The 15,659-nt window shown below is 44.8% G+C and overlaps 1 protein-coding gene across 1 annotated transcript in view; it reads right to left on the bottom strand.

Annotated features, from left to right (window-relative positions):
• Window positions 1-4,418: 4,418 nt before the first annotated feature.
• PACRG (parkin coregulated) overlaps window positions 4,419-15,659 on the bottom strand; it is a 505,579-nt gene continuing 494,338 nt past the window's right edge. Inside the window, exon 5 of the mRNA XM_047860011.1 lies at window positions 4,419-4,781. Coding sequence (XP_047715967.1) covers window positions 4,621-4,781 — 161 coding nt within the window. The 3' untranslated portion in view covers window positions 4,419-4,620. The remainder of the gene's footprint in view (window positions 4,782-15,659) is intronic.

Raw genomic sequence — 15,659 nt, 5'->3', positions numbered from 1 at the left:
TGCAGAGGTCCTCCTAGACCCCGAGTATGTATGTATGTATTTTATTTATTTATCCGAGATCAAAAGATTTATTTGAAAAAATCGGCACAGGACAAAGATATCCTACTCTTCCTTCTCAGAATATTTGAACACTCAGAATCTATACGAAATGTAGACAGCAACTCTGATTTCACAGAAAGAACATCAAGGGTCTATGGGAATGGAAACTCCGGTTCCCAGCCTGCCCCAGGGCATGATTCTATCTACTCCTTATTGACATTGACTTTCATTGAGTTTCTGTGTTCAGTGTTACTTGCACGATGAAAAAGCAGGAAATCATTTCCATTTCTAAATGGCTGGGATTACTTAAAGCAACCAAAGTCCTATTGTTACAGCAAAGTTTAGTAAGACTATGAGAGAATACTACTAATAACATGTGTAAATTATCCAAAATGATTTCTTTATTGAGGGGCCCCAAATATTTAAGTAGCAAATGTGAGTTATCTTGGTGTCAGTGAGACCTCGGTCATTTTCAGTTTGTATCTGGAAGCGTCCCATTTTGGACGAACTTTGGTTGATGCTTTCGTGGAGGCTATTGTTTAAAAAACATTTCAGATTTTCTGACTCCATATAAAATCCTATCAGAGGGTAGAGATTTAAATTTAGAAAACTGTTCATGGAGTATTTCCCAAGGTATTATGACTTCTTTAAAATCATATCAATCTTGGGATTCCCAGCCTCTGTTTGCCAAGGGCTAGCGATAAACATCTCAAAATAGCCAAAAGAAGTAAGAGATGTGGTGGGTATTGAAATAGACTTAGAACGACTTCATTTTCGCTCCTCTAAAACACAGTGCCCTGAGATGTCCCACAACCGTTACCGAAACTTCTCTGGAGACCTCACGTAAGTAAACCCAGTTTTGAAATCCTATTCTCCAAGTGCGCAGCCATTTCGCAGAACTTTTGAACTTTGTGTTTCTGCCCGACGTTGTGCAGATATAGTTAGTTGGGCCATAAAAATTATGTTCCAGTGTGCGGGGAAAGGGAAGCCGCTCTTGCAGGTGAGGGCTCACCTTCCGAGGAGACTCCTGGGAGGGTGGGTGGGCTGGAGGAAACCCTCATGTTCTCCTCACCTCACCAAGTTCTGTGTTAACCCAAGACCCATGCCTGTGAGGCAGCCGGAGCCCCTCCCCCCCTCCCCCCCCCCCCCCCGCCGATGGGGACCTTGTTAGACGTGGTGGGAACTGCCCGCCTACGCATCACACGTGGGTTGAACACCTACGTGGTGGCTGGCACTGGGCTAGCTGCTTTCCCAGGAAAATCCTCCCAGGACCCCTTTGCCTCCACTGGGCACCCTGGTGAACTCACCACATGCATTTGTCATGTGATGCTTGTAACAAACCTGCAAAGAAGACATGACAGAGCCTGCTCTGGGACAAGGAATTTGAGTTTTAGAGCGTTTCGATAATTTCCCCAAAGCCACAAGGCAGCTACTCGGTGGAAAGAGACTTCGAATCCACATCTACCAGGTTCCTGCCCCTGTGCTCTTGTCACTGTGCCCCTGCATCGATTATTTGGTCCTTGCAGTGACCCTGGAAAGCAGACTGTTACAAGTGATGAAATCAGATTTTTTGTTTAATGCTTATTTGTTTTTGACAGAGAGAGAGAGAGAGAGAGAGAGAGACAGCGTGTGAGCGGAGGAGGGGCAGAGAGAGGGAGACACAGAATCTAAAGCTGGCTCCAGGCTCTGAGCTGTCAGCACAGAGCCCAATGCAGGGATCAAACCCACGAACTGTGAGATCATGACCTTAAGTCAGGTGCCCTGATGCAATCAGGTTTAAGCGACTTGCTCTGGGCTCTAAAGCTCCTGAATATCAAGCTCAGAGTTTCCACCCCAATCTTGACTCTTACATTCAGGGCCTGACTGATGCTTCCCTCCACTAACCATGACACTTTCATGTGACTTCCAATAAAAATAACACAATCGCAAACAAACTTTTTCATCACTGCCTTCCCTCAGATGTCTTTAAAAGGAGGTTTCAGTGTAAAAGTGTATCAGGTGAAAGAAGCCACTGTCCCACTCAAAGGTCTGAAACCTGTTGACATTTTCCCCTTCTCTTTCGAGTTAATCAGAAATTATTTGGGAGAAGTCGAAGACCAGCTTAGGGTAGAACTCAAAAAGCAGGCCATTCTTATTTCCATACCGGTAAAAGGATGTAGGGGCACCTGGGTGGCTCGGTCGGTTAAGCGTCTGACTTCGGCTCAGGTCGTGATCTCATGGGTTTGTGAGTTCGAGCCCCACGTCGGGCTCTGTGCTGACAGCTCAGAGCTTGGAGCCTGCTTCGGATTCTGTGACTCCCTCTCTCTATCTGCCCCTCCCCTGCTCATGCTCAGTCTCTCCAAAAATGAATAAACGTTAAAAGAAAAATTTTAAAAAAAACCCGCAAAAAACGATGTATTAAAAAGAATTCTCTGGCGACATGGTGCTATTTATGTAATTGTTTTGGTTTTCTGCAAAATTATCTCCTAATAACAAAGAACTCATCATCGCCTTGGAGGAAATACTGTATTGTCTGGAGATTTTCCAAATACATATTACTTTGCTGGGGGAAAAACCAGTCATTACTCATATGATGTTTCTCTTTGAAATAAAGGCCAAAGGTATGAGAAACTATACGAGCCCTTCACACTGGCCACCTCCGGTCCTTACGAGATTCCTCCAGGTAGGAGTAATCGCTACTTTACAGTTGAGGAAATCTGAGGCTCAGGGAGGTTAAATAACTTGCCCAAGGCAGCATAACTAGTCAGTGACAGCTGGAAAAAGAACCCTGCTATTTCAGTTCCAAGCCAAGTTCCAAGCTGGGGCTCCTGGGACAATGCGGGGGGTTCTTCTTACTCCCCACGCCAGGTAGTTTTCATGAACACGACCCAGACCAAGAGGCCAGGCCTGTTTCTATGAGAGGCCAGCCTCGATTCTGTCTTGTAACGAAATAATGCAGGGGATTCTGGTAGGAACTTTCAAAGGCACCAATCAGCCATCTTTCTGATTTTGGTGTCCCTTCAGATATATCACTGATGCCAGGACAAGAGCTCATGGGTGCAAGTGAACGCTACAGTTTGAAGAAAGGCCTGCCTCAACTTGTCAACGTCTCTAGCCATGTCTTTTCCAAATATGACAGGTGAAAGCCCATTTGCTCGACACAGTCATGCCTCTCCGTTTATCCTAAAAAGTGCTTTTGGCAACTAGGTGGTGGCTAGTTAGAGGCTGGATTCGGTGTGCTGAGCCAGTCATCGGGGAAGATGAATAAGGAACCCATTTTCAAATTTGGTGCTTGCCTTTGGAAACTTGTGTCTTAAATCATTAGTGACAACAGTCTCAGGGCCAGCGCTTGGTGCACAGGGGAACACGTTCCGTCTCTTCACTTTGGTGCAGAATGAGATACTTCAGGCCATGCATGTCTGGGTGTTGCAGCGTTGCTCAGGTGTGCAAAGTTAGGGCTCCGTCTTTAAGAATTTTTCTGGGCTGGGTTTCAAACGCCCCGAGCTCAGGGCCTGCGTGCCTGAAAAGCCATTGTCAGGGCTGAGTGCCCTACAGTTGGGTTTCTCTTCGGGCACTTTTTTTCTCTCTCAGTTGAGTGAAAAAGTACATGTTCTTTGTCTTTTTTTTTTTTTTTTTTTTTTTTTTTTTGCGGGGTGGTGGGGCGGGGGGGGGGGTTCAATGAAATTCCTAAACGCTGCGATCAGAGCGGTGCTATGAGAACACATCCACCTGGCGAGAGGAGGCGGAGGAAAGGAGAAATTGCCAAGGAATCATTCAGATGCGTACAGGTCATCTTCAGAAATGACCAAAGCCCCGGACAAGCGGCTGGGTGACATCTTGTCAGTGAACCACCAGGTCCTGAGATGTGTCATCGCATAGGGGGGACAAGGATTCACAGGAGCGTTGTTTGACCACGTTTGCCGCTGCCTTTCGTGCGTCACCTTGCCCGCCGCCCTCCCCACCCCCACCCCAGCCGCACCCCCAGCCCCACCCCAGCATACTCCGGAAAGCCCCGCAAAGCCCAGACGACCACGGGGCTCGAAGCGTTAACTACGTTTGTCGCTGAGGTTCATAACGGGCCCGCAAGACTGTCCTTGCACAATTGAAACAGACTCGATGGTTTTATTGAATGTCGGAGAACATTGTTCCGCACAGCTGCCGGAGAGGTGCTGCTCGGCCACGACAAACACCTATTAGGCGGGCGGCATCAGTCCTCCCCTTACAACCTCTGACATCAGCCTCAGGGCAAGCAGACACATAACAGCTATCGCTGAACTGCGCATGAAAATTATAGTTTTATTGTCTATACAACTGAAGGTTTGACTCGGACTCCTGCTTCTGTCCGAGTTGTATAAAGAAGCAATTCTTCTCTTAGAACAAATAAGCACAGTACGCTATTGTAATCTAAGAAACAGGCACTATTTATGTATTGGAAAACTTTGCTCTCAATGGGGCTAATGGTCCAACGGCCCATGAGCCACTATTTTAGCAGCTGTAGAAAAGAAAGCTGTAGAAGTCACAAGTAATGAGATGCTAAAAGCAGCAGAGACAGATGATCTGGGCACTAAGGCAAGCCCTCCCCCATCCCAGCTGTTCCTGCCTCTAGTTCAGCAAGCACGACTCGTAGGTGGGGACCATGTACTTGATGTTGATGAAGGCGTCTTCTCCTCCGTAGCGCTCCAGGACCTCCAGCGTCTCCTGGATCAGGTCACCGATGTTCTCCCTCTTCTGCTGGCTGTAGTCGATGCCGTCTCCCGAGTTAACTAGTTCATGCAAACACACAAAGAGGCCCGTTATTCTGCAGTTTCCCCCCCAGAAACCCTACACGTCGCTCTAGGCATTTTCTCTGCATGCTTGTTAGGAGATGCAAGCATTTAACATTTTTTTTTAATGTGATCTTGTAGAGTTTTAGGGGTAGTGAGTGACAAATCTATAAAAATACGAGGTCCTAGATCGCAGCTGATGAAAAGCCATTGAAACTAAAGGAGTAACAGAATCAACAAAAGTGGTGTAATCACCATTACACTACAGATCACAAATCTCAAAGCTGACTCTTCCAGAGTGTTCTCTCGGACAGTGAGTTCTTCAAAGCCACAACATGGCATATTTCAAGGGAACAGTCTGGGGGTGCCTGGGTGGCTCAGTCGGTTAAGCATCCCACTTCGGCTCTGGTCACGATCTCGCCGTTCGTGGGTTCAAGCCCCGCGTCGGGGTCTGCGCTGACAGCTCGGAGCCTGGAGCCTGCTTCCGATTCTGTGTCTCCCTCTCTCTCTCTCTGCCGCTGCCCCATTCACACTCTGTCTCTGCCTGTCTCAAAAATTAAAAACATTGAAAACAAAAACTAGAGTGAACTGTCTGTGGTCAGGTGAGGGGCTGGCCCACTGCAGGTTAAGTGGATGTGCTCTGGCAGGAGAGGCTTAGCTCGACCCTTGTCTTTGCTGCTGTTGAGCACCGTCTGCTCTTGATTTTTGCCCAACATTTGTACAACGGCTATTAGTTACCGTTTCCCAGGGACTGCGTGTCACTGTCCAGGCGGAGGACCTGGTGCCTGGAGGACACGGCCAAGGCCAAGGCTTGAAGTGACCCCCGCAGCTGGCTCTCTGGCTCGGCGAGGGAAGGAAGTGCCAGCACTGGCCTTTGGCAGCCTCGGGAACCTGGGTCCGCAAACCCCATCTCAAAGCATTTGGAGGAGAAGTATGTGATCGTGTGCAACCTGGCTGCAGGAATGACCCAGATGTGTGGGAGTCTGACTAAAATGGAGACCCTTGGCTTCAAGGCAGAGTATAGAAACTCCATGAGGTTCTCCCCAGGAGCATCTTTTCTTTTTTAAGTTTATTTATTTTAGACAGAGAGAGAGAGAGAGAGAGCGCAAGTGGGGGTGGGGCAGGGAGAGAGGAGAGAGAATTCCAAGCAGGCTCCCCACTGTCAGCAGAGAGCCCGATGCGGGACTTGAACCCACGAACCGTGAGATCGTGGCCTGAGCCAAAATCAAGAGTCGGACGCTCAACCAGCTGAGCCACCCAGCAGCCCCCTAACAGCCGTCTTGACACGCATTCGGTTTGTACTCTGCTCACAGATTTCCAAGAGCCTCAACCACATTTGCTCTCCCAGTAAGCACAGTGGTACCATGGCTCTGCCCAGTTGCTGACATGACCCCGTTTCACCTCTGCTGAAGTGAGGTGCAGCGAACGGGCTGTGAGCTCAGGCGGTGGCCACATGGGGCAGGGGGCGGGGAGCTGCAACCTGAAAATGTGCACTACACCAGATGAAAGTCCTTATTCTATCCGCATTTCGAGTATGGCTCCAAAATGTCGATCTTGCTCGAATGTGAAAATCATAGAGGGGAAAATGGTATTTCAAACTTCTTCCCCAGATACTCTGGACATTTAAGAAAAGACTGAGTAGTGGTTCAGGTCAGTATTAAAAGTAACAGTCACAATCCCACGTAGCAGAGATAAGCAGTTCTTTTGCTTGATTTTTCCAGAAACTTATTAGAGAAATATCACTGTCTTCGATAGCATAGGGAAAATGAATTGCTCTCCTGATGAGTTTCTTTTAGTGAGGGTGAAGGCAGGCAGAAATATTAGTAATTTTCAGAGAGAGAGAGAGAGATTACGGTCACACAGCTATAGTGTATATCAGTTTTTCTTAGCAAATGACCTTACAACACCAAGCCATTATAATTATGTGGGGTTTTCTTGCTCATGATGGAAGCATTTCTATGATCACACGGTAAGCTCGATTTAAGCTAAAGTTTGAGGCACAGGGTAGTTGATCATCCAAAATAACCAAATAGCAAAGAGTAATTGTGGAACAAACAAGAGATTAGATGTTTGACAAAAGATTTTTACCCTATTTCTTTTAAGCGAAAGATAAACTTAAAAAATTTTTTTTTAATGTTTATTTATTTTTGACAGAGAGAGACACAGAGCATGAGCGGGGGAGGGGCAGAGAGAGAGGGAGACACAGAATCGGAAGCAGGCTCCAGGCTCCGAGCTGTCAGCACAGAGCCCGACGCGGGGTTCGAACCCACGGACCGTGACATCATGACCTGAGCCGAAGCTGGACACTCAACCGACTGAGCCACCCAGGCGCCCGAAAGATAAACTTTTTAGAAACAAAAATGTAGACAAACACACACTTAAACTAAGTGGTCTTTTTTTTTTTTTTCTTTAGATTTACATGGTGAAGGGAGAAGAGAGAGTTGCAGTCAGGCTTGCCCACTAGAGAGGACAGCGTGGTTATCAATCCACTTGGGGGAACTTTCCAAGAGGAGAAGATCTTTCAGTTGAATTAAAAGAGAAGAAGGAAGCTTGTGCGTGTGTTTGTGTGTTGTGGGGGGCGGGGGAACGGGGAGGTCGTTGATATTTGTTACAGGTGTGAAGAATAGATCTTAAGGAACAAACTCCAAAAGAAGACAGGACAAGGGAGTCAGAAGAAGGGGCAGGAGGGGAAGGACAGAGACAGATAACGGGTAACAAGGGAGATTGATATCAGAGAATGCATCTTTCAGGAACAACTTCAGCTTCCCAGGATTCCATCCGGAATGGGGGAGAATGTGTGTGCCTCTTCCTGATAGGCACTCCCGGTCCTGGAAGAGGTGCACTCAGGGAGAAGGTGGCATGGCCCACACTTGCATAGAACAGACGAGCCCACAGCACAAACCCCTGGAGGGCACAGGGCAATGATAACTGGTGATGGCGCTGAGCAGTGACAGCCTTGATCCAGTTTCGTATGGCAGAAATACGTAAATTAATCACTAATAAATGGTGCCTTTTGTTGGCATATTAGTCCAAAGGTCAAGAACTGAATAGATCACGGGACAGACATATTTTCCCGCTGGAGGCAGAGGGGGGTTTGGAAAGTCTGCACACAAAGGAAAGCTTAACACACCCTGTTTTTCCCACTGACTTCTAGAAGGCTACAGTTGACAACCACACTTCATTTCAATAATAACCTATTCTTGCTTTTTTAAAAAATATTTAACTGTAGGAGTAAGTAAAACTATGTAGCTTTTTTGTTTCTCAGCAGTGTAGAAGCCCAAGTGATAAAGGGAACAGAACACAATGGAAGTTGCTTACTCAGAAAGTGACTTGGACTGGGCATGTTTAGTGGTTGCAGAATGTATATCACTGGGGCAGAAAAAAGCCCCAGAAGGAACACATTCCCTTATTTTGCATGCTGCAAGGATGACAGGGCATGGGTTAGTGTCAAACCATGCTGAGAAGCAGGCGAGCAATGTGGTCTCCTTTTGAAAACAGCTGTATTGCCACTTTCTTTGAGAATCTGACCTGGAGCTCACCACTTTAAATACACATGATGCCGCCAGAAAGTACGCTTGTGAGACTAGGGCACTCAAACACACACACACACACACACACACACACACACACACACACAAAACCAGATGGTTATTTACAATCGTCAATTCTGATTAGGAGGATGACATTTCAATTTAGGAAGCTTGGAATCTGTTTTATGTCCAGCAGCTGGAAAGATACTTTGGTGAGGGAAGAGAGATGTTTTATTTATAACCAAACAAATAGGACTATAAGTGGTGGTTTCAGCCACACCACTTTTCTAGAGGGATACTATGCAAGCAGAGTCGAACGAGGGTATTGTTTCTCTTCTTGGGGATGCTTTCATGCAGGAGGCATGCAGGTAGGGCTTGAAAGTTGTGCCCGGTTAGGGACTATTGTAAGTGCATTTACGGTTCTGAATGCCGCAATTGCCGATGACGCAGGCACTATGTGTCATCACATGCACACTTTCTTTCTATACAGCCCTCTTTAAACTGTCCTTCCCTGGGTGCTTGCTCTTTCCAGGTGCCGTATTGGTCAGGAGTGGGATGTGTATATCCCAGCCTTGCATCTGGACGACAGCATCCTCCTGGTGAGGAGCTCAGCTTGTGTCCGTGAGGTCACTACCGTAACACCCGGTCACCAAGGGCCGCCTCAAAGGGAGAGGACGTGAGACCCATCTCCGCTTCCAACACAGGAAAAAGGGGCTCTTGTCGTTGGGAGAGCTTATCCTCCAGCTGGGGTCATCTAACTGATCCCCCTCTTGTCGAATGCCTTGATCACATGCACCCACCACGGAAGGAAGTTCAGGCTCATGCTCCTTGACCTCACGAAGCCTCTAAGCCACAGGCGTGTCCCTTACTGCGTGGGTGGTCAGTGGAACCCGTGTCCTGAGAGAACCCTTATCTGTCAGGCGCCCCAGACTTCTTATCTTAGACACACGGAGAGTGGTAAAAGGACGTACAGATGGCCACAGGGAGGGCCAAGCACGGTGAAATTCAATTTTGGATTTTTCTGACTCTAACGTTTTTTTTTGGTAAATAGTCTTAAATGTGTAGCTACTCTTATACGAACTGTAATACGCCAAGGAGTTATTTGGAAGTGAAAGCACTATGTGAAGCGTGAGAAATATAAAGCAATGCTTATTCTGCACACCTGAAGCAGTACTAACGTGATTCTAACAGACGAAATAATTTATGGAATCAACGTGCACTTTCTGGTCACGACCCAAGATAATTAGCAGGCAGCATTTCAAGAGAAATGTTTCTGTGACTTTGGGGGCACCTCCTGGCCCAAGCGGCAGCCTCGCCCCCTGAGGGAGGAGCGGGATCCCATGGGAGGGGTGCCTCCATCCACCTGCCATCCTGAAACTGCCCACCACGTGGGTGCTTTTCGAAGCCAAGGAACCAAACGCCCTTAAAGGAAGCACTGGCTTGGGAAACTCAGTGCGAAACCACCTGAGCGGATCGGGAAAGGGTGAGGCAGGATTCAAATGATGTCCAGACTCCGAACTTACGACGTTAACTCCCCACGCTCACCAGCAACGGCGGTTCACGTCACCCCTTCGGTGTACAACAGCTCTTTAAATAACTGGAGGAATCAGCACATTTCTCAGACAAAAGGCTGATTAACCTGACGGCACAACATCCGCTGCAGCCATTGGCCACACCAGACAGTGAGCTAGGCAGACCGATGCTCTCAGCGCACCTAAGGCTAAACGACAGCCGTAAAACCAGGGCTTTGAAATAAATTGCTACTGACGCATCATGGTTTGGCTACGCCCTTCTCTGGCCATTCGTGTGTGGGGTCTAACGTGTCGTCAAGCATGGGCACTCTGCAGACACGGTATTTGAACGTGAATCCAGGCCAAGTCCGGCCCAAAGCTGTTCTCAGTCTGAGAGCGTCCATTGATGGAGAGCAACTCGCGGAGAGCACGTTTGTCACAGCATGTCCCCAGGTGGAATGGCTGGTGAGCTGAGTGGGCAGCAAGAACTCTGGTCCCACGGTGTTTGCCCATTGGGGCTGGACGATCTCCCTGAAGCAACAGTGAGATTAAAAAAAAAAAATGCAAAAAGGAGAAGCCAAATCATTTCTTTCTGGATCAGAAAAGGCATTTATTGGCTTCTCCAATGCTGAACTAAAATATTTCCCGAGCTCTAAAGACCTACTGTAGGGAGCTTTACCTGTCGGGACCTGTAGCCTCTGACAGCTTCAGTCATAGCTCAAAAGCTGCATTGCTTCAGACTGGGTTTCAGCGACGTCATCATCGTGGAGAAAGTGAGCCTCTGGGACCTGGGTTCAGGTCTTGGCAGGTATGCGCAGGCAGAACGTACTGCAAATATTATTATTGTAACGTGTCTCTTGATGATATTGAACCATCACAGATTTTCTGCTGGATGATTCTGAACAATTTTTTCCCTTGGGTTTAGTGGATTTAGCAATTAGGAGATTGTGATGACCCAAACAGTAATTCCTTGGGCACACTTACTGATATTTAGGCAGATGTCAGCTTTAGTAGAATAAAACTAACAGTTTCCAAAAGAGATTTATTAAAAAGACAACTCTCATTAAAAAAAGATATGTCATTAAAAGGTATCTCATAATATTTATGAAAAGGTTTATGTTGTTGAGTTTTTCTTTTTAAGATATATTTTGTTTTTTAAGAACATTTCAATTTCAAGACCTAGTTTAAATTGTCAATATTTGTTTTGCCAGAAATATTCATTTATTTGGGGTTAGCTTGGACCCAATTTACTTAATAGAAACAGTTGCCTATTTTGGAATAAAAGGGCTTTCTCCCATAAAGTTTGGAAAAGTACAGTGGAAACCATTGTGAATTCCAGTCTGATCATTTTTGAGATGAGAGAATGGAGAAGAAAGTGAAGGGGGAAGAAAAACCCTATACTCAATTCAGTTTTGTATTCTAAGAGGAGGACCCTTTTGGGGAGATGCTTTGAGGTTATCTGCTTTTAGAATTCTACACCAATGCTTCTTTTGTTTTCCTTCTTAGCTTTGCTATGGTACTTTGAGAAGACTAGTCTTTTGTTTCCTAACCATAACATATGCCACCCCATTCGGAATTCCGGGTGTTTCATGTTTAACCCAAGCTTAAGCCGCCGTTTCTTTGGCTGACTTCATATCTTCTTGGAAAGTGATGGTTTTCAACATACCCTTAAGTATGACTGTACAATGGCTATTTCCAAAGTCTCTTCATTCATGGGGGGTGTGAATCAAAGTTGCAATGCTTTTGCAACCAATAACTTATAACAACCATAGCATTTGGCATGCTGGAGATGCCCAAGGGCTTAAACACTTCAAATCTTCTCAGATCTTGTTGACATTAATGAAATTCACAAGATTTCTTTCCTCTGAAGATAAAAGCTTTGAAGCAAGACCTCGATTCCCAGCTGGAAGTCTCTCTCTCTTCCTCTCTTTTTGACACAGGAGCTGGGTGACTAAAGCAAGAGGCTACTAAGCCATCACAGTTTCAAAAGCTCTAGAAAGGGTTTTCATCCTCTGAATGGGGGCACCGATCACTTGTGAAATTGAAGATATCATGGATCTTGGCCCTATTGTCAATTAAATTTTAAAATTTTCCTTCAGAGAGACAATGAAAATTTCTAAACAATTTCCATTTCCCAACTGCCAATTAGATTTATTTCCCTAAATGACATTAGAATGTACTGGTATAGTAAAAATAACACTGGATATCAAGGCAAATGACTTGCATTATAGTTTTCCAACAACTTAGGAGCTTCAATGTTCAATAATTTACTAGATGCCTTCTGAAATCTCTGAATCTCAGTTACCTTCCCCATACAATGAAGGGATCGAACTTTGAGTGATCTCTGGTTCCTACCATCCTATCATTACATTTTATAAGATCACAATACAACTTTGGAACACGCTTTTGGAAATGATGGTTCTTCAAGAGATGCAGTGTATTTCAACTGAAAAGATGGTCCTAAAGCAAATGCATAATTCTCCAAAGTAAGTCACAACTTTCATAAGCATCAAATTCAGCTTTCAAATCAAGTTCTAAGAAAACCCGAAAGGACCAATGGCTATATAATTCTAGTGAAGGAGGAAAACACTGTCAAAAACTCAAATTATTTGTTGACACACTGCAAAAAGTTATTCCATCCTGCTATTTCAATAAGTTGATATAGATTTTGACTTCTTACAATAAAGACCAAATGTTTGGGTTGATTTTTTAAATATAGTCGACGGATAGTGATTTGGTCAAGAGTACAAAAAGGCCGGTTAGGTTTATCTTTGATTAATGACTACTTTAACCTGGAAGTTATACTGAAAATAACGGGTGGGTCGACCAATTTATCCCCATACAGAATTATAACAACAGATTCAGTGGCCATTGAATTAAATTGGCTTCAAGCTTTTGAAGTGAAAGTATCTCTTTTCTTGTTGGCCAACTTGATTCAATGACCAGACTGCTTCTAAAAAGGAGAATTCCAAGTCCAGCCCTGTCCTAAATTGATTCCTCACTGGTCTATCTCACTATGGAATAATAATAATGACTGTAACACTAACATAATGTCACTTAAAACAAAGAATAGCCCTATGAGCTAGCTACTTACGGACTCCCCTCCACAGAGGAGCAAACTCTGCTTAGGAAGGTGAAGTAAGTCAACAGAATAACACAAAAAGTAAGTGATACTGAAAAAGAGAAATTATGGCAGGTGTCTGCCCAAGGGCAGCAAGAAGGATGATAGGAAGATCCAGAAAGAGAGGTGTAAGCATCCCATGTCAACATAGGCGGTGTTCAAGGTAGCAGAAACTCTGCCTTTCTAACTGTAGGAGAAGCTCAAGTCCATAAAGGAGGAATGCCATGGGAGAGAGGGTCCAGGGGAATAAATATCTGTGGGGGGAGGTATTTGACTTGTGCAACCAATCAATTCGTGTTTCATAAGGCAGCAAACTGCTCATCTAAGCTTCCTTTTTATGATATGGATTATTATGCTATCTTTACTTCATCACAAGTGCTTGAAATAATGACATCCTTTACTGAGATGCGCAGAAAGACGAAAATCAGGGATGACTGATTTCAAGGACTTTTTTTTCTGTGCCACAGAATACATGAGGAATAGGGAGAAATTCTAGGATTAATTTCACATTCCACACCCCCGTCTTTAGGAGCATTTACGATCTCCTGGTTTCCCTCACTATCTGAAAAGAAAGCATTTCTAAGAAACCTTTTGTAAGCCAAAATGGTGGAAAGCAAAGAACTATTTACCTTTAATGTGTATGGGAGAATTTTTGAGTGTTCCCAGACACCAAAAATAATCTCTCTTAGGCTCTTCTGGTACCTTAGGATATATCTTGCTAACGGATGCTGGAAATACACTGAGGTAAGGCACAGATGCTCACAGACACAGTTCAAAGCTCTGGTGGGCGGCTTGATGCTGAGTGTAGCTCCCGGGGAAAGAGCCTGGTGGCGCCCCTCTGGCTGCTGAGGGTGTGCGCTGAATGCTATTTTTTTTTTTTCATTTTGTCCTTTTTTCATAAAAGCAAAGCTCCTCTTCAGATTTCTTTTAGCTTAACAAAGATAGGTACTAAGATAGGAAACGGTGGGGCTTTAATGTGCACAAGACAGAAAAGCTGCCTGAGAGCCACTGTCCAGAGTGTCATTGTTGTCTGTGGAAGGACACCTGCTCTCGTCAGACCAAAGGTGCTAGGAAAACCGGTAAGTGGCAGGATAGTAGGAAGAGGGCGAGAAGGTAAAAAGTAGGAATCTTCTAGATCTTTCTAGATCCTTACAAACAAAAAAAACCCAACTCAAAGCCACAGATGTTGAGGATGTTCTGGATCGAAGTCTGAGGTTCCCATTCCCATGAGGATCAAGGGTTCCTAGTGTTCCTGCAGGACACTGTTTCATAGGATTCTTGCATAGTCCCTGGTGGGCTCTAATCCTTCGTGGAAGCCCTCCGATGGCCCCCCAGAGGTTAGCGCTGACTTCATGAGTCTCGCAAGCCCCGAGTCTGGGCTCAGATGAGTTTCATCTTTGATTCCTCCCTTTTGCTTTCTTCAGTTTGCTCTGTGTGGTGCCTGGCGGGTCTGTTGCCAATAGCCCAGGCCCCTCTTGGTTGGAGCTAGTAGTCTATTCTGCCTTTCCATTTTCATGTCCTCCTCTTCCTCCTTTACCCTGCAGGTTAACTTTCCTAATCGCGTTCTCTCCCCATCACCACCAACATCTTCACATTGTATGATGCCTCAAAGTCAAGTTCCCAATCATCTGGGACCTCTGTGCTCTGCTCTTCCTCATACTTTGCTCTTTCTCACCAAGACTTCCTGCTCCACTCAGTCTGGATTTCTTCCTAACCCCTGTGTGCACAGTTTCATTCATGTCTTTGAAATTCCCCATAGCACTATGCTCCCCTCTATCTCGTGGTAACTTTCTTCAAGGCTAGTCTTGGACTTACTTCCTTGGGGAAGTTGCCTCCAGAGTCACCTTTCCTTCTTTTGAATTCCTAGTGTGATAGCCAGCAATCCATCCACCTTCCTTATTTACATGTTGCTCTGGAACCCTTGGGAAGTATTTTATGTTCACTTAGTTTTCCTACATTTTGTCACCTCTTGAAGGGCAGGATCATACTACTGTAGTATAAATTTCATTCATTTGGCCTCAAATGCAAATTGAACATTTGTAAAAGGAATGAATGAGTGAACAAATTACTACTTTGTGGGTTTACTGAAGCCAGATACAATATAAGCAAATTCAGTTCTAAATAAACTATATGTTAAATGTAGTGCTATTTGCCTAATGCTTATTCTTTATTTATTACTTACATGCTTGTAAGTTCCTATCCATGGAAATAGCATTTCTGTGAATTTGGACAAGTTTGATCAAATGTGGTTAAGTGCATGGGGGCTCTGTATAGTCAGATAGGTTCATCCCTTTTCCAAAGTCTTCTTGGATTTAAAGTGAGGTTTACTTGGATCACCCTTAAATTTGAAAGAACTTTTTTTTTCAAAATAAAAAATCAGATTACCCCATTCACTTTATTAGCAACATTTGTTTCAAGATGAAGACAATGCTGCCTTCCTATGGCATTTTCATTTAATATCTAAATTTTGTTTAATACTATTTCTTATATGTCCATATGGTAATTTTCGACCGGCTCCAGAGATGACCAAATACATGATTTTAATTGGAAAAGAAATGTTGATTGCTGCTTTCAGGAGTGGGGCAAACCTATTGGAAGTAATTTTACTGAAAATCTTTATAAATGCACCTAAATGACAGCTGTTATTACAGTTTTCCATCAGCAAAAAACTTTAATGATACAACCCATTTTCAGCTCTAATTTTTTTTTTTTTTGT

The sequence above is a fragment of the Prionailurus viverrinus genome, chromosome B2, assembly GCF_022837055.1.
Source record: "Prionailurus viverrinus isolate Anna chromosome B2, UM_Priviv_1.0, whole genome shotgun sequence".
Classification (NCBI taxonomy): Eukaryota; Metazoa; Chordata; class Mammalia; order Carnivora; family Felidae; genus Prionailurus; species Prionailurus viverrinus.
The sequence above is the reverse complement of the archived record's forward strand: the minus strand, read 5'-3'. Positions and strand labels throughout refer to the sequence as shown.